A 23,805-nucleotide genomic window follows, 5' to 3' on the forward strand; every position below is an offset into this window, starting at 1 on the left:
CTAATATAGTTTATCACTTTCTCAAAAATTTCAGTGGGTTTCCATTGCCACTTGAATGAAGTCCAAACTGCTTAGCCTGCTATTCAAGATTTCCTAGCCTCATCTCTTATTAGTATTCTTTAAAATACTCTTTACTTGATTCAAATTGGGCTAGTGTTCCCTGGATATGTCCTCCTTCCAAATAGTACTCCTGTCTCATGTTCCAGTGGAAATAATCTTTTCCTCCTTAGTTTTCTCACAGCACTTTGTACCTCTCTTCTGTATTTTTTGTAATACCTCATCTAGTCTGTATTCTAGTGATTTGTCTACCTGTCATCTTCTGTGCTATTTAGAATCCACTGGAAATAAGCCTGTATCTGTCAGTGCCTAACACAGAGCCTTGCACAGAGTCACCTGCATAATAAATGTCTGTCAAATTGAACTGAACAACCAGCATTGTTCTAAGTCATGTTCTTTTGCTTTCTGAATTGACACTGTTACTTTGGTGTGGGGTTGGGTACAGAATATTGAGAAGACCTGGATTGGCAGTGTGAAGTTTTAGTTACTGCTGTGCTGGTGGCTTGTCATGTGACCTAGGACAAGTTTACCCAACTTCTCTGATCATAGTTATGTTGTTTGTAAAGAACTCCTGCCCCTTCTTAGAAGGAGGTCAGATGAAAGGGTGGATATAAAAAGCATGATAGAAATACAAGACACTGCTAACTCTTTGAGTATCCGTAGTAGTAATTGTGGCAATGAGAGAATGTATCTCCCATTTGGGATTCAAGTTCTTCTTGAATATAGATTATTATAGATTCAAGTTCTTCTCCATGAAGTTGCATACTGGAATTGCACTAAATGTTTTTCCTCTTTCCTGCTCACCTTTGGGGTAAAGGGAGCAGGAATTAATCCATCTGATTAAGCTGTTGCTGACCAGTCAGTCCATTGTGGGTAGCAACAGTATTTAAGCAAAATCTGTGGGAGGTGTTGCCTCTTTCCATCCCCTTCCTTATTGCTGATTTTTTGCAGGTTGAGAAACATTTTAGAGATGTGGAAAGCCAAAAGGTAATGCAGCGTTCACAAGCACAGCAGACACAGAAGGAGGCCGCTCTGTCATCCTGAGTCCCCACACCCCGCACACTTGGGGGACTCTTTCAACATCCAACAGGAGGGAGGCGACATTGGCGTCTTCATCGGAGGCAGGCCGGGGGAGGGGAGGGAATTCCTTTATTTCCCGTTAGCTCTTTTTAATGAAGGGCTAACAATTCCAAACCTTAGACTTGAACAAAAAACAACAAAAGAACGAGAGAATAATTTAAAAGTTGAATCATTACTTGACTAACAGACTTGTTTTGTCTACCATGTTTTTTTTCTTTTTTCTCTCCTGGAACAGTCATCTTGTTAATTTTATTTTTGAAAATACTCTGTATCCTTTCCTCTTTGTCCTTTCACCCTTGACTTTCTTCTCCTACTCTGTTCCCTGCCATTCAGTTTTTATAAGTGGTTATACTTGCCTTCTGAGCAAATGGGAGAAACTTTGACATCTTCCGTTCTGAAATAAAAATAACAAGCTGACTGTGATATTTGTGTTGAGGCCAGAACAGCAGATAGGTGCCTCACTTTAATTTTTTTTTGCACAGGGCATGGCTTGAATTAGTTTTATTTTTCTTATCTTTAAATATATATATGAAAATATATATTAAAATGTTCTCTAAATATTTTCTGCTTCTTGCAGGTCTCTATATTAGATCATGGCCCAACCCACCTCTACTCCTCCTACCCTTCCAAAAAAGTAAGCCCCTTAGCAAAGCAACCAACTTGGCCTAGTCCCAGAATCTCTTGCCAGCCTTTGGAGAGTCAGGTGTGTGTAGACTGAATGCAGGACTTGAGGGAAGGAGGACTCATAGTATCTTACCTTTTTAAGTGTGTGTGTTCTAGCTGCTTCCTTGGGCTGGATTTTCTCCTGTGTCCTGAAACTCTAGGGTTCTCTCCCTTTACCCCCACTTCATGGTACTAGAAATAGATCTCAATATTCCCTGGTACACTCGATACAACTGTTGATTCTCTTGTCCTCTGCAAGGATCATCTTGCATGACATATTTCATCTCTCCTGCTAGAAGGACAAGTGACCTGGGGTAATAAGGCTCTTCATGCCACCCTAGATTATCCCTACCCCTTTGGTTTCTCTCTTCCTGACTTTGCACCCAAATTTTCTGGTCCAGGCAAATCTTGAGTAATCTCCAACTCCCTCTTTCCTTCCCTTTACTAGCTAATGAGAGTTTGTGCTCAGCAAATAATCTAAAAAACCTAAGTGTTTCTCAAATTTAGCCTACTGGTTTGGCTGGCTATGGTTAACTTGCTGAGAATTAACTATCATTCCCTTCCTCATGTACCTCAGGGCAATGATATTGGGTAGAGTGTGCTATCACTCTTCCATCAGGCACAGAGTGGGTTGTGTGTAGCATCCATGAAACTGGCTAGAGTCTGGGGGTGAAACTAGTTTTAAAAAAAATTGGCCATGATCTCTTCCCCTCCTCCTCCCCCCCTTTTTTTTTTAAATAAATGGATCAAAACTAAATAATTCAAGCCCTGCCTTCAAAAATAATTTTTTTTAGTATTGTTTAGCAAAAACAATAAAACCCAAATTTTTTAACCATCAGCTATGTCTCAGTGGGTTTGCGTGTGCCATGGGTTAGGGAGGGGATTGGAGTGAAGGGGATGTGATTTAACAAGGTAGATAACCCTCCTACCTTCCTCAGAATCTTTCTGGATATTCAGTGTATAATGTCTGATTATAAGGAGAAAATGATTTGAGAGCATTTCACAAGTTTGCTGTGTATATACACACTAGTATAGCTGTGTTTTGTTTAAGTTATTTAACAAAGGGTTGTATTTATGTGTCCCATAAGAACCAAGAAATAGTCTTCCAAGTGTAATTGCTGTTTGGTTTTTAAGAACTTGGAGCTTCCATTTTGAATTCCATAATAGAAACATGAAAAGGCTGATGGGAGGGTCAGAAAATCAAGTAAAAGAGTTAAAAGGGAAGAGGAAATTTTAGTTCAGAGGGGCAAAGTTGGAGGTATTGAAGAAAGCTCTTTTTCCTAAGCCTTTTTTAGGATTTTAAGGACCAACTAGTTTTTCTTCATTTTCATTGAGGATATATAAAGAATTGTTCAACAAGAAAGATTTAAGGTTGAACTCAGGAAATACCTTTGCTAGGGTTATATTTGACATTAGAGTGGGTGACCAAGGTAGATTGTGGCATCTTTCTTCCGAAGGATGGTAGAACTTTCTGCGATGGTTCAGTGCATAATTTTCTAAAGACAGGGATTAGGCTTCCATAGAGGTCTAGCCTGAGGTAAGTAATCATTTACGTCTTTCCTGTTTGGAATGATAGAGTTGTAGTCAGAAAGGGTGAGACAGATCTGAATATAGGGCTGGAGTCCCTTAGGGGAATAATTTGAGACTGATATCATTCTTCAACCATGATGTATCATTTAAGTCAGAAAGGAAGGAATTTGATGCTTTTACCTACCTTCTCTTAGTTGTCCTTTCTCACCAAAGAATTTTTTTTCCACTTAACAATTATTATGGAATGTTATGTGTTCTATCATTGTGGTGCTCTCTGGAAGAAACCAGGGAAGCAAATTTTTCTCCCTCAAATTCTCCCCCAAAAAACCAAAAAAACTCATTGTAGATTACATTAGGGGGACAAGATATAGACAGATTTTAACATATTATGAGTAGAAATCGTAATGAGGAAGAGGAAGGAGAAATTGATTACCAAGTTCAGATGGGGCTTGTGCTGAACTTGGAATCTGGGTAAGCATTGTCTGGTTGGACTAGAGGAGAGAGTATTTGATGCAAATTCTGCTTGCTTAATGTGTGTTGATTGAAAAAAGTCTGATGTTTTGATGAATGCTTCACAAGAGTCTTTCTCTAATATCTCGTTTCATGGTGGTGGCCCTGGGGCCCTGAAGTGCAGCTATAGTCTTAGATCTGAAACTTTGGCAGGCCTGCTGGGTTCCAGAGATTTCAAGTTTGGTTCCTATTAAAAGACTACATGTTTCAAGGACCAGTTGAGCTGGTAATCTCAGAGAGGGTTATCATTGGGCTGGCCACAGACTAATGAATTCTTTGGCCACAGCCACTCTGAAGACAGTTTGCTGCTTCACAGAGAAGTTGTGATTTGCTTTGGGGGAGGGAATAACCACATAAAAATCAGGGATATTCAAGTCCTCGATGGGAGATCAGGAGGTAGTCTTGGCTGGGAGGGAAGAGGGGGTTTATAGTTGAAGGTAAGGTATGTCTGGGTTCTAGATTGTCAGCGTGTTTAAATATCACACAAAGGAATTTGTACTTGATCCAACCCGTCATGGGGAATGATTGGAAGTTTTTGTGTAGGGGAGAGAAAGGAGTAACTCTTTAAAATGTTACATTGTTGCTTTTTTGTTTTCTTTATCACTGTCACATCCCACTGTACTTCACCACACTTCCCCTACTATATAATCCTTCTCTTGTAACAAAGAAATTCTTAAAGAAAATGGTCACATTGACTACATTTGACAGTTTTTGTAACATTCTGCAACTATAGTCCCCATCTTTTTACTGGGATTGGGGAAGGGAAGGAAAGGATTCTGTGTAACTGGTTCTTGCATTTAATCCATATTGTATTTTTTGTTTTGTTTTTTTAGTGTGGTTTTCATTTACATTGTTGTCCTTAGGTATTTTCTTGGTTCAGTAAGCAACATTTTTGTGTATGAAGGATATGCAGAGTATGTAAGAGAAGGAAAAAAAATTATGCAAACTTAAGGCAAGATACCTATAGAATAGGAGATTAGTGAAAAAAATCAGGTCTTATTGATTAGGGAAAGACAGATTTGATAGACATTAAAAAGGAACGATGGATGATTATTCTTTCTTTGGATTTAGAGGGTGAAGGAAAAGCAGAAGTCAAATATATGGGAAGTTTTAAGCCTCATAGACTGATAATATGCTTCACCGTAGACAAATTCATAAGGGAAAATTAGGGTGGGAACATATGTTTCGTGCATTTAAAATTTGAGGTCATGGTAAGTTAATGTCAGTTGGTACTTTGAAGCAGTGGGATTAGAATTTGGGTTATAAGGTAAAGCTAATGAAAATAAGTTATATGGAAAGGAAGACTAGAAAAGCCAAGAGTTAAGGATGGCACCTTGGGGAATGTCCATAGTGAGGATTTGGAAGGAGGAGATGGAAATAAGGAGCATCTCATCTCAGGCTGGGAAGTAGCAGGAATGAAATGTAGTATCCTGAGATTACCCTCCCCCACCCCAAATCAATCATATTGAATTAGAGATGCTCTTATTTGTTTTTTTGAGCTTAAACTAAAGTATAAGGGAAAGGTATCCTTCTGTCTACTTATCCTTGAGTTTTCCCAACCCATTCTCTACCCCTCTACCCTCACCCCAGCTCTCTCCCTTGCTGATAATTTGATACCTCCAATGCTAGACAAGGGTAAATCCAAGACCATCACTAAAGTTGGTGTATCGGGAAAACATGGGTATTTGACTGCTTATGATAGGTGATGCTGCCGCATGATCTCTGAAACCACCCCTTAGGAGGTTAGAAAAAGCAATAGGGGCTACTTTGGTTCATTTAATCCTAATCAATAGGGAAGAATTGGTGGGGGAAACAAAATTTATGGGAGCCTTGGGACAATATGATTATCATCTTAGAGGCCATAGCAGTAAAGGAACAAAATGTTGGGGGCAGTTATTAATGTGTCCCCTGCCTGAAGCAGATTTTAGAAGTTCAGAGAATTGTGAACTTATGACTAGAAACTTGAAGAAGGAAGAAGGCTGGAGATAGGTGTGAGCTACCTGAAAACAAAGTTGTGCTGGTGGCAGTCATGAATGGTCTTGATAAAGAACAAGAGGAGCAAACATTTTAAGAAACTGAAGTGGCTGCACAAGGAGCTCTCGGGATTTTAATAAGCTATGTACAGAGACAAAAGGAGGTACATATAACTAAGGTTTAGTAAGGCCAGGATGATTTGAGGCTTATGAAAAATGCCTAAACAACAGAAGAACTTTAAGGGTATATTGTGATCAAGAAGCTCGAGAAAAGGGAAAAGCTTACTATTTGGGGCAGAAGGTGCAATGTTAACAGATAATGGAGATGTACTGTATTTTTGTCAAGTTAATCATCTTCAAACTAGAGAAGGTAAAAATAGTGAGTTGAGCCTTGAAACCCAAGGTAAGTGAGGAGATAACAAGAAGATACCTACCTGCTTTAAATGTATTTGAATCATTGCATCTGTAATTCCTATTGATTCTATCCCAGGATACTGAAAGAACTTAACATTTGTGATTTTGAAACTGTCCTCAGTACCATGTGTTTTGAGCAAGGGGTTCTAGAAACTGAGCTTGATGCGCAGTCTCTGCAGAATTCTTAGGTAGACTAAATTTTTAAAGATGGTTTATGACAACTCAGGAAGAATAGTAGGAACTGACACCTGGCATGAGTTCCTTAAGAACAAGTCACACCAAATTTCCTTTTGTTACAGGATGAATTGACTGACTGTTCATAAAACAATAGATTTAGATCTAGAAGGGACTTAAAGGTCAACTGGTTTAATTTCTTCATTTTGTAGATGAAGAAACAGACCCAGAGAGGAGAGGTGACTTGCTCCAGGGCTACACTGAATTACACTGATTACCTTATCATACAGACCTAGCAAATATCTGTATTTTAGTAAGACATTGGACATACTTTTTAAAATATCTTTGTGGACAAGATCCAGAGGTGTGCACTGTCACCAAACCTGAAGAGTGATTAATGACTAGATGTCCATCTGGAGGAACATGTCTATTCTTGACTCTGTTTTGTTCAACTTTATTTATAATCAGTGACCTGGATACCAATATGAATGACAAAGGTAGAGAGGGCTCTTCAGTGTGTTAACTCAAAGTAGTAGGTAACAGTACCAGGGCCCAGAAGGATCTGAAAAGGCCCAGAGTGACAGGACCTAGATTGAATAAGATGAGCTTTTAGGAAGAAAAGTCTTAGTTCTGGTTATAAAAGGTTTGGGGGAAAATGTTGAAGATGAGTGGATGACAGCAGCTCAAAGGAAAAAGACACTATGATTTTGGTTTACTCAACATGACCCATCTAGTTAATGGCAGCATTATAAATGAACCCCAGGTTTCCTGACAGCTCAAATGTAGCTCCTTGCCAGAAACAGGAGAGAGGTGGAGATGTGGATGGACTTTTGGTTGCAGAGGTTATATAGTTCAACCTCCTCATTCTCTAGTTGAGGAAAAAGTTTCAGAGAGATAAAAGGACTGGCCCAAGCTCACCTAGGTAGAGAGTGGGAGAACCCAGCGCTCAAATTGAGTGCTTTTTCTGATATGCTGACTACTAGTTTGGGAGGCATTTTAGTAGAGAAATTTTGGGTTGGAGTCATGGCTTCTGGTTCTGGTTGCTCTAAAATAATTGTGTGACTTTGGCCTCTAGGCCTTACTATCTTCATTTGTAAAAGCTGGAAGTGGGATTAGATGATCTCCAAATTTTCCCTCAGTTCCTCTTCCACATGAGAACCCTCCAGATATTTGTAGACTGTTGTGTCTTAGGTTAAAATTATCTTTTTTATGACTTGTGTAGAGGATACAGAGCTGGCCTTGGAGCCAGGAAAATCTGGGTGCAAATTCTACCTCTGTCACAAAGTAGCTGTGTGAGTTGTTGCTTAACATCCCAGTACTCTTAAGCAACTCTCTAAGAGTATAAAGTTACAGAAAAGATGCTGACCTGTATTGGTAAATAGAGTTTCTTAATCTGGGCATTCCTGTGGAATCACAGATCTCTCCCTTTCCCTCCATAAACAAACACAAATGTTCCATTATACAAATAGAAAAAAAATAGGGACAGTGAATTTGTTATGAAGTTTGGTTTTTCAAAAGTACATGTTACATTTAACATAGTAGTAAGAAAAATTGCCCTGATTATGTTCCATTATGAACTTTAATAACAAGTATAATTGAGCTAAACAAATATCTTGCTCTGCGCCTCTGGTCCATTTCTCCCAGGCAGTGGGAGATAATATTTCATCTTCAGTCTTCTGAAGTTGTAATTGACCATTGATCACTGCATTGATTAGAGTTTTGAACTCTTTCAGAGTCATATTCTTTATACTCTTCTGGTTATCTTATAAGTTTTTTCCTGGGTCTGCTCATTCCACTTAACATCTATTTATGCACATCTTTTCAAGTTTCTCTGAGTTCTTATTTAATCATATGGCTCAGTACTGGATTACAGTTATATTCATATATCATAATATTTTTTAGCCATGCCCCAATTGATGTGGCACCACTTTGTTTTTCTTTATTGTCACAAAATGCTACCAAAAATGTATTTTTCTAAACCGTCTTGAGGATAAACACCTCAAGTTCCCTCAGTTTTTCATGTTTTGAATTTCAGCCTATAAGAGACCATAGAGATTATCTAGCCTAGCTCCCTTGTTTTACCAGAAAATGAGATTCCCATTGAGATAAAGTGACTTGCCCTAAAGGCTGCACAGGGGATTCAAATGGACACCACTGATCTGCATGATCATAGCCAAGTGTATAATTGAAATGGGGATGAGAAAATTCCTACCTTGACTTTTTCACCTGAAAACCCTGGGAAAATTCATTGAGAGGCAGAGGCCACAATCCCTGGAGAGGATCAGGATCCAGATTTATTGACTAATCATTTATGATATGGAATTTATCAACTAAGGCTCCTAAGTCTTTAAAAAAATTAAATTCTAAACAAATACCAGTGACGTAAGCATTTTTATATGGACACCAGCATAAGAAAAGGGTTGTATATGAAAGTGAATCTCCATTTTGTATTACTCGATTCTTTTCAATTAATTTCTTTGCTGATTCCATAGGATTTTCTCAGTAAACTATCATGTCAGCAAATCTGCCTGCTTTTTTAAAAAGCATGTAATAAATCCCACTTTCCAACTTTCGAAACTGACTTGCTTGCCTATCCTCCCTTCTGAACTTCTATATGTTTTCAAAAAATGTTTCAATGACCTTGTTTTTGGCATCATTGTTACTACCCCATTTCATCCTCCAATTCAAAACAGAGAAAAAAAGCGTTGTAACAAATAACAAATGTCCATGCTGTTGCCATGTCCAAAAAGTATGTCACTTTCTGCACCTTTAGTCTGTCACCTATTTGGAGGTGAGTAACACACTTCTGTTGTAGGTACTCTGTAGACTTGGTTGAATATTGCTTGATCAGAATTCCTAAGTCTTTGAAAGTTGTTTTTCTTTACATTGTTTCATTGCTTACACAAATTGTTCTGTTTCTGTTATTTGCATCAGTTCATTCTCAGGATTCTAATTAATTATTAATAGTCATTCTTTGCTTTTCTTTTGGTCTTTTAATCTCAGATCATGAAGTTTGTTTTCCTTTCAGCTATTCCCTCTCTGGTATTATCCTTTTAACTTCCCCCTCACTCCAGTACATTTTTATCAATTTTTCTCCCTGCTGGGCTTGACATTTCTGTGCCACACTTGTGTGTATACACGTCTTTAACAATACTTTGTCCATTTCAGATAAGAATGAGGTTCATCTAATGTCACCTTCCCTCATCCTTTCTTCCATGTTTGTTCACTCTTTATCACACTTTCCAGTTATGAGAAATAGCAAGTTCTAACCTTATTTTCCTCCTTTCTCCACATCCTTATTTCTTTTTTTAAAAACCCTCAGAACAGAATCAGTCCATCCTCAAGTCCTCTGTTTTTCTTCTTTAACACCCTTACTGCCATTTGAAATCATTATGGTTGTGAAGGGACACTTGTTTCTTCTCCCCCATTAGAACATTAGCATTGTATTATCATACAGGTCTTTCAAGTTGCTCGACTAAATTTGCCTTTCTAGGTTTCTGACTCTTGTATTTGTATTTCAAAGTACCTCTCAGTTCTGCCTTTCTAATCTATTAAACAACCATTTGTGCCTCCATAGGATTATATTCAGCAACTCTGGGTAAGTTATTCTTGATTGTAAACCTGTATCATTTGCCTTTTCAAATACTGTAGTCTAAGAACCCTGTTTTTTAGTAGAAGCTGCCAGGTATTTTGTGATATTGACTGGTTATTTGGTACTTGAATTACTTCTTGCTGGATGCTTACAGTATTTTTTATTTGACTTGGGAGTTCTGGATTTTAGCGACAATTTTCCTGGGACTTTTTCTTTTATTGCTTCATTCAAGAAGTGATAAGTGAATTTTTTCAGTCTTTGCCCTCTGGCTCTGATAAATCTGGGCACTTTTCATTTATGATTTCTTGAAATGTGTCTAAACTCTTTAAAAAAAATCATTGTTTTCAGAGAGTCCAGTGATTCTTAATTTATCTCTTTATCCTAGTTTCCAGGTCAGTTATTTTTTTTAAATTCACATTTTTTTCTATTTTTTAAATTTCAACTTTGTTCCAATATTTCTTACTGTTTCATGGAGTCATTGATTTGTTTGGTGCATTCTAGTTTTGTCATTGTAAATTTGATGAGTGTGCCACTTTAATCAACCTTATTGATAAAAAAATATTGTACCAAACAAATACAACCTCCAGTTGTTATTGATTAAAGAACACTTTTGAGTACAGTTTCTGCTTGATTTCGGTCATGCAGTCCAGGAATAAGAGTTGTCAAATTGCTTTGCTGAAATTGATATATCTATGGTACTCCCGTTTTACCAGTCTGATAGTAACCCTCTCAGAAAAGGAAATAAGATGGTTTGACATGACTTGTTCCTAGTAAATCTGTGCTGGATCTTAGTGTTTCTTTCTTTGTGGTCCCAACCTAATAGAATAGTCTATAAATTTACCAAGGACTGTTAAACTCTTCGTTTTAAATTTCCAGAGTTTTCCTTTGCTCATTTTTTGAAAAGGACATTTACTCCTAATCTTCTGGTACCTTTCTGTCTTGCATGGTGTTTCAAAGATGTTAGTTTTGCCATCATCTGCAAGTTCTTCTAACACCCTGTCATGTATTTGTCTTGGTCTTCAGGTTCTGTACTAATTGAAAGGGGTAAGGTCCACTTTTACTGTCTTTTCTCCAACTTCAGACTCCCTCAAACTCATAGCATCATAGTACTTGAAACTAGAAGATATTTTGGAGATCATCTAGTTTAACCCCTTATTTCACTGTTGGAACTCAGAGGAAACAGATTCAGGAGGTAGGTCACATAGTAAGTAAGTAGAGCCAGAATTAGAATCCAGATCTTCTGACTCCAAATCCACTATACAATCAGAAATCTCTACAAATGCTCACTACTCATTAAAATGTCTTTGGGGGTTAACTAATTCCTCTTTTCCTTCCTTTAGAAATTCTTTATGTTCAAGTCTGGATCTTTCAGAGGGTAGAGTTAATGCCACAGTAAACTCTCTTGCTATGCCTTTTCCCTGGTTGGTGGGGGATGGTGAGGATACTTAATGAGTTGAAGGTGTGAGCGATTTTTAGCTATTTTGAAAAATCTATTCTAAGCTGAGACACCATAGGATAGAAAGATAAAGAAACTTAGAAAAGGGAAGATATAAAGGAGATATGGGAAACAAATGGATTTATCTGCCAGGGCAAGGCAGAGAAGCTGCCTGGCCATAGCCTAAGCATCCAGGCCTCCGCATTTAACAAGGGACTTTGCTCCCATTGAAGGTATAGCTGAATCACTTTATTTGGTCCTGAATAAACAAGAGGACAGAACAATTCCTTCCTAATCCTACTTCCTTACCAAGATCTAGGGTAGTGAGTTGATCTGGTAAATTATAGATGGTGATAGATTTCTTTGGTAGCTTAAGTGGATGTTCCCAATCAGAGGTGCCTTGATCCTTCCTAGGAATGAGTCTGGATTCTAGGGAACAGGGCAGTTGGCCTTCCCAGCCAGCACTTATCCATCTCTCCTCTGGGAGATGTCTCTTGATGTCTTTTGATTTGAAAGTCAGGTGAGGCTTAGACTTTCAGAATAGGAGTGGGATGGAGGATTTATGAGAATTTTAATGGTGATAGGCACCATCATTCTCTTCTATCATAATTTGTAAACTACCTTTAAGGTTTACAAAATATTTTCCTTACCTGTGCAGTAAGTGGTTTATTACTCATTTTACATGAGGAATTTTGTTCAGAAATATTTAGTAATGTGCTTAGGATCACATAGCTAGTATGTGTTGGAGCTAGGGTTTGATTCCAGGCCTTTCAGTTCTCAAGTTCAGTGTTCTTTTTATTGTGCTGCAGCAACCTTTCACAGAATATGGAATAATGGAAGGAGCACTAGATTTAGCTAATTACCTTCGTGAATTTGGGCAACTCACTACCTCTCAGTGCCTCAGTTTCCCTCTTTAAAATGAGGGGGAGGACTAGATAATCTCAGAGTCTCTTTCCAGTTCTCAATCTTTGTTCCTGTGGTGGAAAGTAGAAGACATTTCAGAAGGCATGTTGATCTGTCTGAATCTCTCTTTCCTTATTTTTCTCTTTGTTGTATTGTGTTCCGTTATTTCTACCAGGAGGTAGGGATCTTGCTGAAGTCCAGATATGCTGGTGGTAATAAGAACTACTCTTCTACTTTTCTCCTTGCAGTGGGTAGGTAAATGTGGGCTGTCAAAAAAGAGACGGCAAAAGTGCTGCTACTGGAGTCTGAAGTATGCTGCTGAAATAGGGAAAGGTGGTAGCACCAGTTGTGATTCAGAGAGAACCTCAGCATTAATGGGGGGGAGGAATCTTTCTGCTTGTCTCTTTGAACCAACTGGAGTCAAGGAGAAAATATTGGCAATTTCCCCCAGGAAATATGACTAGCATCAGATCATTGGAGCCATAGAGAGAAGAGCAGACACAGGAGAGATTCACTGAGTCCTCTCTTTCCCTTCTTAGAGCCCTCCCTGTAGGGACCAACAATCTAGCAGAATATAGACTGGGCTGCCTCCAAGTCAGTGTCTGAGCCTTACTATTGCTCTTGCTACTCAGTTTTTCTTCTATCATGGCAAATTTTTCCTAATTTGGGCCAAATTGGGCCTCTTGGTGGTGGTGCAGTAGATACATCACTGGGACTAGAGTCAGGAAGACCGAGTTCAAATCTGGTCTCAGACACTAACTAGCGTGACCCTGGGCAAGTCCCTTAATCTGTTTCAGTTTCCTCATTTCTAAAGTGAGGATAATAATAGCACCTACTTCCCAGGATCAAATGAGAGATAACATTTATAAAGTGCTTAATTCATGGAGCTTGGCATGTAACAGGTGCTATGTGTATGCTGGCTATTATCATCATCGCTATCATGATTACTATTATTAGAGTTGGATAGTGGGGCTGTTAGGAAGAGTGGTTTGGGGTACAAACCCTAGTTTACTACTGATGATAATCTCTCTTTTTTTGTTTCCCAGTGTCAACAAACATTTTGAGGGCCAGAGTGGATAGGTGAGATGTTCAGGTCCCTCCAAGTCCCAAGCAATATTGATAACCATCTGGCCAGTGGAGTCCTGATCCTATTTCTTTCCCCTTCCCTCAGTGGGCTTGGAGTTGCATGGTGTTGAACTTGGTGTTGCCATGGTGATGAACTTTCTTCTTTTAGTGTGGCAGCTGAACCACAACAACTTTCAACAACCTGACCTGGAGCATCTTTGGGGGGCTGTGGAGACTTTGGGTGCTGCTACCCCACAGTGCTCTGTAGCACCCAGAGGCCTCTGGCTTAGGTTTCTTGGATCAGCTACTCAGCTACAACTGGCTCACCTATTTCTCACCTGACTTTTTTGATGTTCTGCTCTCCTTTGAAAAAGCTGGGCCTCCTTAAAGCCCTGAACTCTGAGAATTTAGTATTTAGAGATCCTGGAATTTCTTGACCTGAGCTATAACCAGTTGGTTGTACTGGAGCAGGGCACTTAGGGGAATAGGCTGAGGCTTTGACCTTGCAATTGGTGGTTTTTCTCCTTTCCTTGTACTAGGTGGAATACTCTATTTCAAGAAAGAGGTGGACATCTATCATAGGCATCTGGCTTCTGTTTGCAAATAGTCCCTGCTTATTCAAATATGACTTTGTATAAGAGTTTGGCATGCTGGTCTGCACTTACAAACAGCAAATTTTAAGTAACTAACTTACATCAGGCCTGGACCTCTGGCAGGATCAGCAGTGATGGGTGTATTGTCCTGAACATTATAATCAAATAAGGATCCCTGTGGTTTTAGGGTGGTTAGAGGTCAGAAGTAGAGGAGCTGGGAGTATCCAGAAGTCAGGAATAAGTAGAAAGGTATGTCAGACCTCCTCCGGTCAGTCAGTAAGCACTTGGTAAGATCTACTACATGCCAGGCACTGTGCTAAGAAATACAAAGGGATACAAAGAAAGGCAAGACAAATCTCTGCTGTGGATCTCAGGCTAATGAGAGACAATATGTAAACAACTACATAGAAATGAAGACAGGATACATTCAAGACAAGCAATAGAAAGAAGAGACTAGCATCAAGGGAAAGCAGGGAAGGTTGAGAGTGGCAGAGGGAAAGAATGCTAGGCTCCATTCTTGTTTGTATTCTAAGAGCACTGAGCTCAGAAATGACTCCCTCACTCCCTCCCTTACTCATTCTCCACTTCTGTCCCAGTGTTATGACTAGTATAAGATGCCAAAATCAGTTCCAAGACTGGGTTTCCTCCTGGGGATGTGCAGAGAGGGCAGGGTAGAGTTTGGGATATGCCTGTAGCAAATTTGATGGGGTACTAAGAAAGCTTGTATTAACTCTCTTCACTGCAGCCCTGTGAATCCTACTAGCCTCCATTAAGGGCTCTATGATTTGGGGTTCAGTCTGAGCTTATAGATGATGTCCAGGCTAATGAACTGAGGGTTCCCCACTGATCCATCCGTAGTTTTGTCCTCCAAATCTGAATTGGGTATGGGGTCAGGAAAAATAAACTTGCTGGTGAATGGTTTCTTTTTTGTTGTGCCTTTTTTAGTTTGGGGGAGGGAGTTTGGGAAGTGCTTGTTATCTATCATCACTGCCCAGCTAAAACTTTAGCCATCTTTCCTTTCCCCCTTGTCACCAGTTGTCTTACATAGTCATACCCCATTTCCGCCTCCACTCAGTGTCCCAGATGTCCAAACTATAACTTGGTGATTTAGGTAAAATAACAGCTCATTATCCATCTGATGGTCTATACTGTGCCAGACACTGGACTAGAAACTTTAAGGAATACAAAAGAAAAAATGGGAGTCATTACTCTTATGCATCTTGTAGACATTTAAACAGCTACAAGGCAAGATGTAAGTGCCATGAAAAAGGTAGAGGGTAACAGCAGGGATAAAGGTACAGAACAGGAAATCTTGGGGAAAGAAAGAGTAACAGTAAATATAATTTGACAGAAACATGGGACATACAAAAGGTGATAAGCTTGAAAGATGAGTGCTATATATATAACCTATATCAAATTACATGCTGTCTTGGGGCATTGGGGGGATATTCCTTTACATGTAATTGGAAAAAAAAAATTAAAGAAGATGAGTGCTAGACTGACAATGAGCACTGAAGATTTTAAAGCAGTAAGTGATGTGATGACAACTTTGCTTAGGAAGATCCATAAGCTCATACTAGAAGGGATCTGAGAGGATACCTAGTTCAGCTGCCTCATTTTATGGATAAGGAAACCTCTGAAGCCCAGAGACGTTGAGTTGCCCAGGTCATAGAGGCAGGAAATGGTTTAGAACTCAACATCAGGTGATTCCAAATACAAACCGTTTCCACTCCATTATGCCTCTGATCTGTCTTGCAACCGGCAGGGATGGATTGAGATGGAGACTAGGAGATGTTATTAGAAAAGTCCATATGAGATGCCCTGAACTCAAGGGATGACAATGTCAATATTGACAAAATTGTAGTGAGTATAAACTAGATTGTGGTGGAGAGAAGGGGGATGAGGAGAAAGGTGGTAAGAAAGTTGAAGAAGTTAATATGTATTATTCTAAAAAAAATAGAAAAAATCTTTTTATTTTTACAATGCCTATTATTTTCCCCTACATCTCTCTTCCCCCTCCCAGAGATCTATCCCTTAGAAAAGATTTTTTTAAAGAGAAGAAATGGGAACCGATCATATAGAAAAATGACATGTAGTGTTCCACACTGGTGCATTTCCTCCTCCCCACATACCTCTACAAAGAAGTGGAAGTAATCAATAAGACTACTATTGAATTGTATAAAATTGGGATCCTAGAGATTAGAGAAGTGACTTCAGCAGGTAGGTGGTGAAGTAATTAGAATACTGGGTCTTGAATCTGAAAGACTTGCTTTCAGAATCCTGCCTCAGACACTTTCTAGCTCTGTGACCTAGGGCAAGTTACCACCTCTGCCTCAGTTTCCTCACCTGTAAAGTGGAAATAATGAGATAATATCTGTAAAACATTTAGCACAGTGACTTGCAGACAGTAGGTGTGATATAAATGTTTATTTTCTTCCCTTCTCCCTTCAGGGTATCATTAAGGTATTTTTGTTTTGCTATGTAAATAGGGAAAGATCTGAAAATGTTAGGAGAAGGCTAGGGACTAGCAGAGCTCTGAGGAGCTGACAGGGAGGCTATAATGTCTTTATGCCACTTTCATTTTCCAGTTATCTCTTCCCCCTTCCAGAGAAACAGGGTAAAAACCTATTCAACAAAACTAACCACATCAGATGGGTACAATAGTATATACAAATTTTACATTCACAGTACCCACTACCTCTAAAGAAAGGAATTTCTTGGTCACATCCCTTCTTTAGAATCAAGTTTGGGTCCTTGTAATTGTTTTTTTCTTTCATTTTTATAATGTATATATTGTTTATAGTTACAGTCATTGTGCATGTTGCTTACCTAATTCTGCTTTTTTGACTGCATCATGCTTCTCTAGTCTTCATAGTCATCCTTCTTTACAGAGCAGTAATATTCCATTACATTCACACATCACAGTTTGTTTACCTGTACTTCACTTGATGGGCACCTACTTTATTTCCAGTTATTTATTACTTGCCCCAAAAGTTTTGGTGTATATTTGAACCTATCTTTGAACTCCTTGGGTTATGTGCCTAGTAGTGGCATATGGGCATGTTAATGCGTAAAGACCCGTTGGTCATTCTTAGCATATTCCAAAGTACTTTCTTGAATGGTTGGGCTAACTCATGGATCCACTAACAATTTAAACCTGTCTTTCCACAACTAAGAACTATAACTGATAAAGAAAGGATCTGGAGTAGGTGGGAACAATGAGATTGAATGGTCAAGTGGAGTTAGCCTCTAAGGATGAAGGAAGCAGGACACTTCCTCTGAGTCAGAAAGGGTGAGTGCATTTTGTAGTGGAGAAAGGAATGGACTGGGAAATCTTTACTGTCCAACTGTCTGCTTCATTTTTATCTATCCTTTGAAATTCCCAACCGGATAGCATCTTTTCCACGATGCATTCCCTTGGCAGGGAAGTTACCATTCTACCCTCAACCCTGGGTGTGAACCCCACAAACAGGGGACCAACCTTAGTGGGGAGCAGAGAGGCAGGATTAAACAAGGCAAAGTGAACCAAATTAGCGAACCAACGAAATGAAAAGGCTTTTTGGCTCTGTGCTCGCGTAGCCTGACCCCGGGGACTCTCCTGCTTGCCTCGCAGAAGTCCGGGCTGCAGTAAAGGGACCTTGGAGGTCCTGTCTAGGCCCAACTTGTCATTAGATAGGGAACTGAGGACCAGAGAGGGGAATTAACTTGCCCATCTTCCTGCATGCTTATCAGATTTTCTAAAGACTTCTGGAAGAGAGGGAAATTTGACTATAAGATCACAGAATTTAGAGCCGAAAGGAGCATAAGCGGTCCCTTCCCCCCAAACCCTCATTTTACAAATGGGGAAACTGAGGCTCAGAGAAGTGCGGGACATCTAGCCTTTCACTCTACAATGCTGAATCTATTCGCACTCCTGAATCTGGATTTAAAATGACCGAAATAAGCTGCAGCCAGCCGCCCAAAACAAACGTGAGAACTGGCAGCGTGGGAAGGACAGAACGCCGAGCTGCGCTTTGTCTCCGCAGACGGACGTTCCAGACGCACCTCCCCGCGCCAGCCGGAACCACGTGTTGCCCGGTGTGGGTCGGGGCTGGGCTCAGTTTCCGGTCGGAAGAGAGAAGCCGGCGGCCCCGGAAGCCTCCGTTCGCGTTACCCCGTCACCCTTTCCCGCTCGCCCCCGCTGCTCGCTCCGGAGCAAGGCCGAGGTCGAGGCTGGGTGCCGACTGTCCTTCCCCAAGATGGCTGCGGGGCCAGGCCGGCGGCGGCGGCTGTTGCAACTCCTCATGCAGTTCGGTTCGGTGCTGCTCACGCGGTGTCCGTTCTGGGGCTGCTTCAGCCAGCTCATGCTGTACGCCGAGCGGGCCGACGCGCGCCGGTGAGCCAACCCCCTCGGCCACCGTAGGCGGGCGGGCCGGGGTGGGGGCAGAGGGGGCGGTGCAGGGAGGCGGGGGAGGGGCGAGATGGGGAGGGGCGGGGCGGGCACAGGAGACGGGGGTGGCCCACCTGCTACGAGGGGCGGGGGTGGGGCGGGGAGAGACACCTAGGGCTACGTTATGTGGATTGTGCGTGGGACCGCTGCCGGTGGGGTAGGGAGAGTAGCACTTCCTGAGCGCTGGAAGAGGCTTTCCTGTCCCTTGGGATTGGGTCAACATTGGGTGCCCTGGGTTGGGAGGGTGGCAGCGCACCCCGAGAGGAGAGGACAATTCATGGGATCGTACATTTAAAGCAGAGCCTTTCTTTGTGTGCCTCTCCGCCCCGACCTTAGCACAGTGCAGACACACTAGGCGATTAATTAATAAATGCTTGTTGAGTTGAATTGAAAGACTCTGTACTTAGGGGTCGTCTAGCCCAACCTTATGTTACAGTTTGGGAAACTGATTGAGGGTGGGGCGGAGCAGTGTGATAGTGACTTGCTCAAGGTCGTACAGGTAGTAGCTGAGCCACTATTCGATCCCAGGGCTTCAGGCTCCAAATACAGTGTGCCGTGGTGCCCAGCACGAACTTGGCATAGACATTTCCTGCGGGGCATCCTGCAGGACCCCACATTGCTGCTTTGCTTACCCTTCAGGAAGCCGGACATCCCAGTGCCCTACCTGTACTTTGATATGGGGGCTGCTGTGCTTTGTGCCAGCTTCATGTCTTTCGGGGTGAAACGCCGTTGGTTTGCTCTGGGAGCTGCCCTCCAGCTGGCTGTCAGCACCTATGCGGCCTATGTAGGGGGCTACGTCCACTATGGAGATTGGCTTAAGGTGAGTGATGTCCTCCTGAGCTGGGGTGGTAGCAGCCTGAGCAGGGAGGGGAAGGGAGTGGGCAGAAGACTAGAGTTTCTGCACTAAAGTCGTGCAGGTGGCCAGTAGGTTGTCTTTCTCTTATGGGATTTTGTGTGTGTGTGTGTGTGTGTGGGGGGATTCTGGGGCTCCTGAGAATTGAGCAGGGACACATTGGATATCTGTAGTTAGTACCATCACTGGTGTCAGTGCGAAGGAAGATGGCTTTAGGAATCATGCTGAACTGGGGCAGGGATAGGGGAGGGGAGAAGAGGGCATCAAGAAAGACTTCCTCGGGAGGAAGATTTGTGTTGTAAAATAGGAGAAATTGATTGCCTTGAGTAAGACAAAAGTGGAGCTTTCCTCTGGGAAGCCTCTTTGGATGAACTGTTTCTGAAAGGGTCTCCTCTCCCATTTCCAGGTCCGAATGTATTCCAGAACCATTGCCATTATTGGTGGTTTTCTGGTGTTGGCTAGTGGGGCAGGTGAACTCTATCGCCAGAAACCACGGAGCCGCTCTCTGCAATCCACAGGCCAAGTGTTCTTGGGCATCTACCTCATCTGTGTGGTAGGTCAAGGGGGTTTTTGAAGGGTTGGGGTGGGTCTTTCTATCAATATCCAGTTTTTGGAGAGGTTAGTGTGAAGAGAGGTGGGGCTTCCCCACATTCTAGTGGAGCTTTGCTGGAGATCTGGAGGGTAGCTGGCATATTGGCTTTTTCCAGGTGAGCATGGAACATCCTAAAGCCATGAATTCTCTGTGCACAGCAGCTTGGCCTTACTAATAGGCATATTCCTGCGTAATTCAGAGAAAGGTGGTCTTACTTGTTGGCCTCTGTTTGTTCCTGGGATCAGGCTGGCTCTGTTTAGGGGTTTCTCTTGTATCAGCACTGATAGCAGGCTACCATGCGTGTCTCAGTCCTACCTAAGAAGCCTGGGTTAAAAGGTTGCTTCTTATCCTCATCCCAGCCTGAGCTTGGTTTGTATTATAGAGAATTTTTATTCTGTTCAAGGGCCCACATATGGACTGACTAAGCTGGGATAATGAGGGGGGTAATTTCAGACTCTATCCTCTGGAGCATTTGTTGCTAATGGAAAATGGACCAGCCTTAGAATCCCACACCTGGCACTCATTAAAGCTGGCCTATTCATTTCATCAATTCAATAAACATTTATTAAGGATCTGATCTGTGGAGTGCCCTGCTATAGACACTGAACAAGACAAAAAAAAAAAGAAATAAAACCTAGGCCCTAATGTCCTGGAGCTTACGACCTAGGAGGGAGACAAAACACGTACACAGATTTATTTGTAAGACAAAATAAGGCACATAAAAAAGCTTTTGAGTGGGTGGGTCAAGAAAAGCTTCAGTGAGGGGCAGGAGCCCTTGAGCTGAACTTTGAGGAAAGGGTGAGTTATCAAGAGAACAGATGGGAGAGAGCCTTCTAGGCTTGACTGGGGTGGGGGTGAGGATTGCTTGTGTCTGCATTGGGCACAGTGAGAATGAAGGAAGAGGGGTGGAGATGGGAAGGCATGGCACGTATTAGAGCTGTCTGGCTGTGTTGAAATATTTTTGGAGGAGTCTAGACCTGTCATTTCATCAGCAGTAGGAATTCTTGGTGTGGAGGCTCCCTCTATGCAGATCACCAGCTTACCTGTAATATCTAGCCTTAGTGAGTGTCTGGAACACAGGGATAGCTTGTAAATATTAAAAACAATACTTGAAACCAAGTCTCCCTGGTTCTCTCTCTACTTTGCTGTTTTTCTTGGCAGGAATAAAATTTTGTATAAGATGTAGTGCCTGTTTTTGTAGACTGTATAGTTTGGTTTGGTGATGTGGCACAAACAACACAAGTAGCCATGCTTCAGGGACATCTGATTTCACCAGTGATCAGATTATTGTCTCCTCTGGCCTGCAATAACTCTTCTGTGGTCTGACAGAAGTACTGGTGAGTCTCTGGAAGAAAGCTTCATCCTTCTATCCTTCACAGGATGAATTTCTTCATTCTCAGGCTGGTCTGTGGCCATCCATCCCCTGGCCTGTAAAGGCCTCCTCTCTGGGATAGTTATGTGATTTGCCAAGATTTTCTTTTTTAAATCATATTTTATTTTTTCCCAATTATATGTAAAAATAATTTTTAGCATTCAGTTTTTAAAAGTTTTGAGTTCCAAATTTTCTCCCTCCTTCAACTCCCTTTTCCTAAGACAGTAAGCGCTTTGATACTGGTTATATTATATGTGCACTTATGGTAAAACATTTCCATATTAGTCATGGAAGAAAGAAACCAAAAGGAAAACACACACACACACACAAACACACAGATAGTATGCTCTGATTTGTATTCTGACTCCATCAGTTCTTTCTCTGGTTGTAGAGAGCATTGTCATCATGAGTCCTTTTTTCCAAGATTTTCTAATTCTTTGAGATGTCTCTTTAAGACTAAGTTTCAGAGAAGGTACTGATTGGTGTTGATTGGAGAGTCCCTTTAATAAAAGGGACTCCTCCACTGATGGAGTCACAGGCTTGGCAAAGTGTGCATATGTGTGCATTTGATCTCATCTCCTGCCTCCATGCCTTTGCTGTGATAGCTGGAGTGGATACCCTACTCAGCTTTCCCACTTGGATTCTCTGTCCTCCCTGAGGGAACAGCTCAGGGGCCACCTTCTACAGGACACCTTTTCTTGTTTAACACTTTCTCCCTCTTAAGATTACTGTGCATTGCTTTTTTATGCTTTGTGTTGACATATCTGGGTACATGTAGACTCCCCCACCCAGGAGGGATGTGAGCTTCTTTTGGGTAGGAACTGTTTAGTTTTTGTCTTCAGTGCCTAGCTCAGTGCCTAGCACATAGTATAAACACTTTTTACGTGTTTACTGAATCGAATTGAAATATGTGAAGGGCAGTAGTATAAGACAACATTGGAAAAGGAAGGGGTCTTAAATGCCAGACTTAGAAGGTTGGACTTGATTTACTTGTCAGTGGGAAACCACTAAGGGTTTTTGGGTAGCAAGTCATGTCAATTTTGTACATTAGGTTGATTACTATGGCAGATGTAGTCAGATAGATTGAAGGAGGTAGATGTGGAGGTAAAGATAACTATTAAGTGACTATATCAATAGCCTGGTACCGATTATATAGTTGGTGCTTACTAAATGCTTATCGGTTGACATAAAGATTGTGGGAGAGAAGGTGTCAACAGTGACTCGTTTTTGTATGTAGTTATAGAGTGCCCACTAGAGGTGGTTTTAGAGACTTAAAATTCGGGAGGATGAAGACTCAGGTACCATTTATTATGGCCTTTAGGAGATTATTAGTGACTCTTAAGAAAACAGTTTTGGGAGAGTAGGGAAGAAGGAATCCCACTTGCAAGGAGTTGAGTGATTATGGGGAAATGAAGTCTTTAAGTATAAACGGGTCTTTTTGGAGGTTTGTTGGTGAAAAGAAGGAGAGCTATGGGCTAACAGTTGGAGGGAGTATCAGGGTGGAATTTGTTAGGAGAGAGATTTTCCCCAGAAGGGAAGGAGTGAAAAGAAAGAGGGATTGAGCATGCAGAAAAGTCAGCTGGATGGGGATAGGATTAAAAGGCTTTGGAATAAGGAAAACGAGTATGCAAGGGACTGCAGAGTGAAGTGGAAACTGAGAAATTGGAAGCTTTGGGTGTAAATTACTCTTGCTAGAGGTTTGACAGTGGAAGCAAGGATAGAGATGAGGGCTGTAAGTGGTAGCTGGAAGAGTCAACATAATTTAAAAATACCTTTAAGACAATCATATATGAGGTGGGTGAATCAGTGAATCTCTAAAGGGGTGATCAGTGGTTGAATTTAATCTATATAGAAGGGAAAGTATTCCAGTTAGGGGTAATACTGTGTCCCAGGGACCACTGACGTCCCCCTGCCCTCGCTTCAGGCTTACTCCCTCCAGCACAGCAAAGAAGACCGACTGGCATATCTGAACCACATTCCGGGAGGAGAACTTACACTTCAGCTGCTTTTCATCCTTTATGGTGTCCTGGCTCTGGCCTTCCTCTCTGGCTACTATGTGGCCCTGGCTGCTCAGATCCTGGCTGTGCTGCTACCTCTCATCATCCTCCTCATTGATGGAAACATCATCTATTGGCACAACACTCGACGAGTTGAGTTCTGGAATCAAATGAAGCTCATCGGCGAGAACGTGGGCATCTTTGGGGCTGCAGTGATCTTGGCTACGGATGGCTGAATGGTACTCTTAGGGATGGGGTGAGAGGGGCAGATTTTTTGGGAGGTGGTGGTGTAAGGGATTTTCTTCCACAGGCTGTTTATTTATGCTTTATGAAAAAAACTAAACTAAAAAACTTTCTTTTGTAATGATTGGCATGAAAAGGGTCTTTACTCTGTTCCTCTAGGAAATGCACTTTAAGAAACCTAGCAGCTGGAATGGAATGGGGGTAATGAACTCCCCCAGGGCTTCTCTGACTCAGGAAAGGAGGATTTATTTCAGAAAAACCTCTGGGAAGATTTGTGGAGGGTGGGACTGGTAGAGGAATGGAGAAGCTGGATGGAGAGAAGCAGAGACA

The 23,805-nt window shown here is 41.4% G+C and overlaps 2 protein-coding genes across 2 annotated transcripts in view; both read left to right on the forward strand.

The window, feature by feature from the left end:
- LSM12 (LSM12 homolog) overlaps nt 1–2,638 on the forward strand; it is a 32,812-nt gene extending 30,174 nt beyond the window's left edge. Inside the window, exon 5 of the mRNA XM_072646069.1 lies at nt 1,009–2,638. Coding sequence (XP_072502170.1) covers nt 1,009–1,101 — 93 coding nt within the window. The 3' untranslated portion in view covers nt 1,102–2,638. The remainder of the gene's footprint in view (nt 1–1,008) is intronic.
- Nucleotides 2,639–15,946: 13,308 nt separating this feature from the next.
- Nucleotides 15,947–23,596, forward strand: TMEM101 (transmembrane protein 101). Its single transcript, XM_072646068.1, has 4 exons — nt 15,947–18,364; nt 19,058–19,238; nt 19,678–19,824; nt 23,160–23,596. The coding sequence occupies exons 1-4, from the start codon at nt 18,228–18,230 to the stop codon at nt 23,466–23,468; spliced, it is 774 nt and encodes a 257-aa protein (XP_072502169.1). The 5' UTR covers nt 15,947–18,227; the 3' UTR covers nt 23,469–23,596.
- The last annotated feature ends 209 nt before the right edge of the window (nt 23,597–23,805 follow it).

The sequence above is a fragment of the Notamacropus eugenii genome, chromosome 2 (genome assembly GCF_028372415.1).
Source record: "Notamacropus eugenii isolate mMacEug1 chromosome 2, mMacEug1.pri_v2, whole genome shotgun sequence".
Taxonomy (NCBI): Eukaryota; Metazoa; Chordata; class Mammalia; order Diprotodontia; family Macropodidae; genus Notamacropus; species Notamacropus eugenii.

What these genes read in the sequence shown, in the direction of transcription:
- TMEM101 (XM_072646068.1), top strand. Translation starts at nt 18,228, where the DNA reads ATGGCTGCGGGGCCAGGCCGGCGGCGGCGGCTGTTGCAACTCCTCATG. An exon ending in ACTATGGAGATTGGCTTAAG is followed by an intron (nt 19,239 to 19,677) that starts GTGAGTGATGTC and finishes TCCCATTTCCAG; the next exon opens with GTCCGAATGTATTCCAGAAC. An exon ending in GCATCTACCTCATCTGTGTG is followed by an intron (nt 19,825 to 23,159) that starts GTAGGTCAAGGG and finishes CCCTCGCTTCAG; the next exon opens with GCTTACTCCCTCCAGCACAG.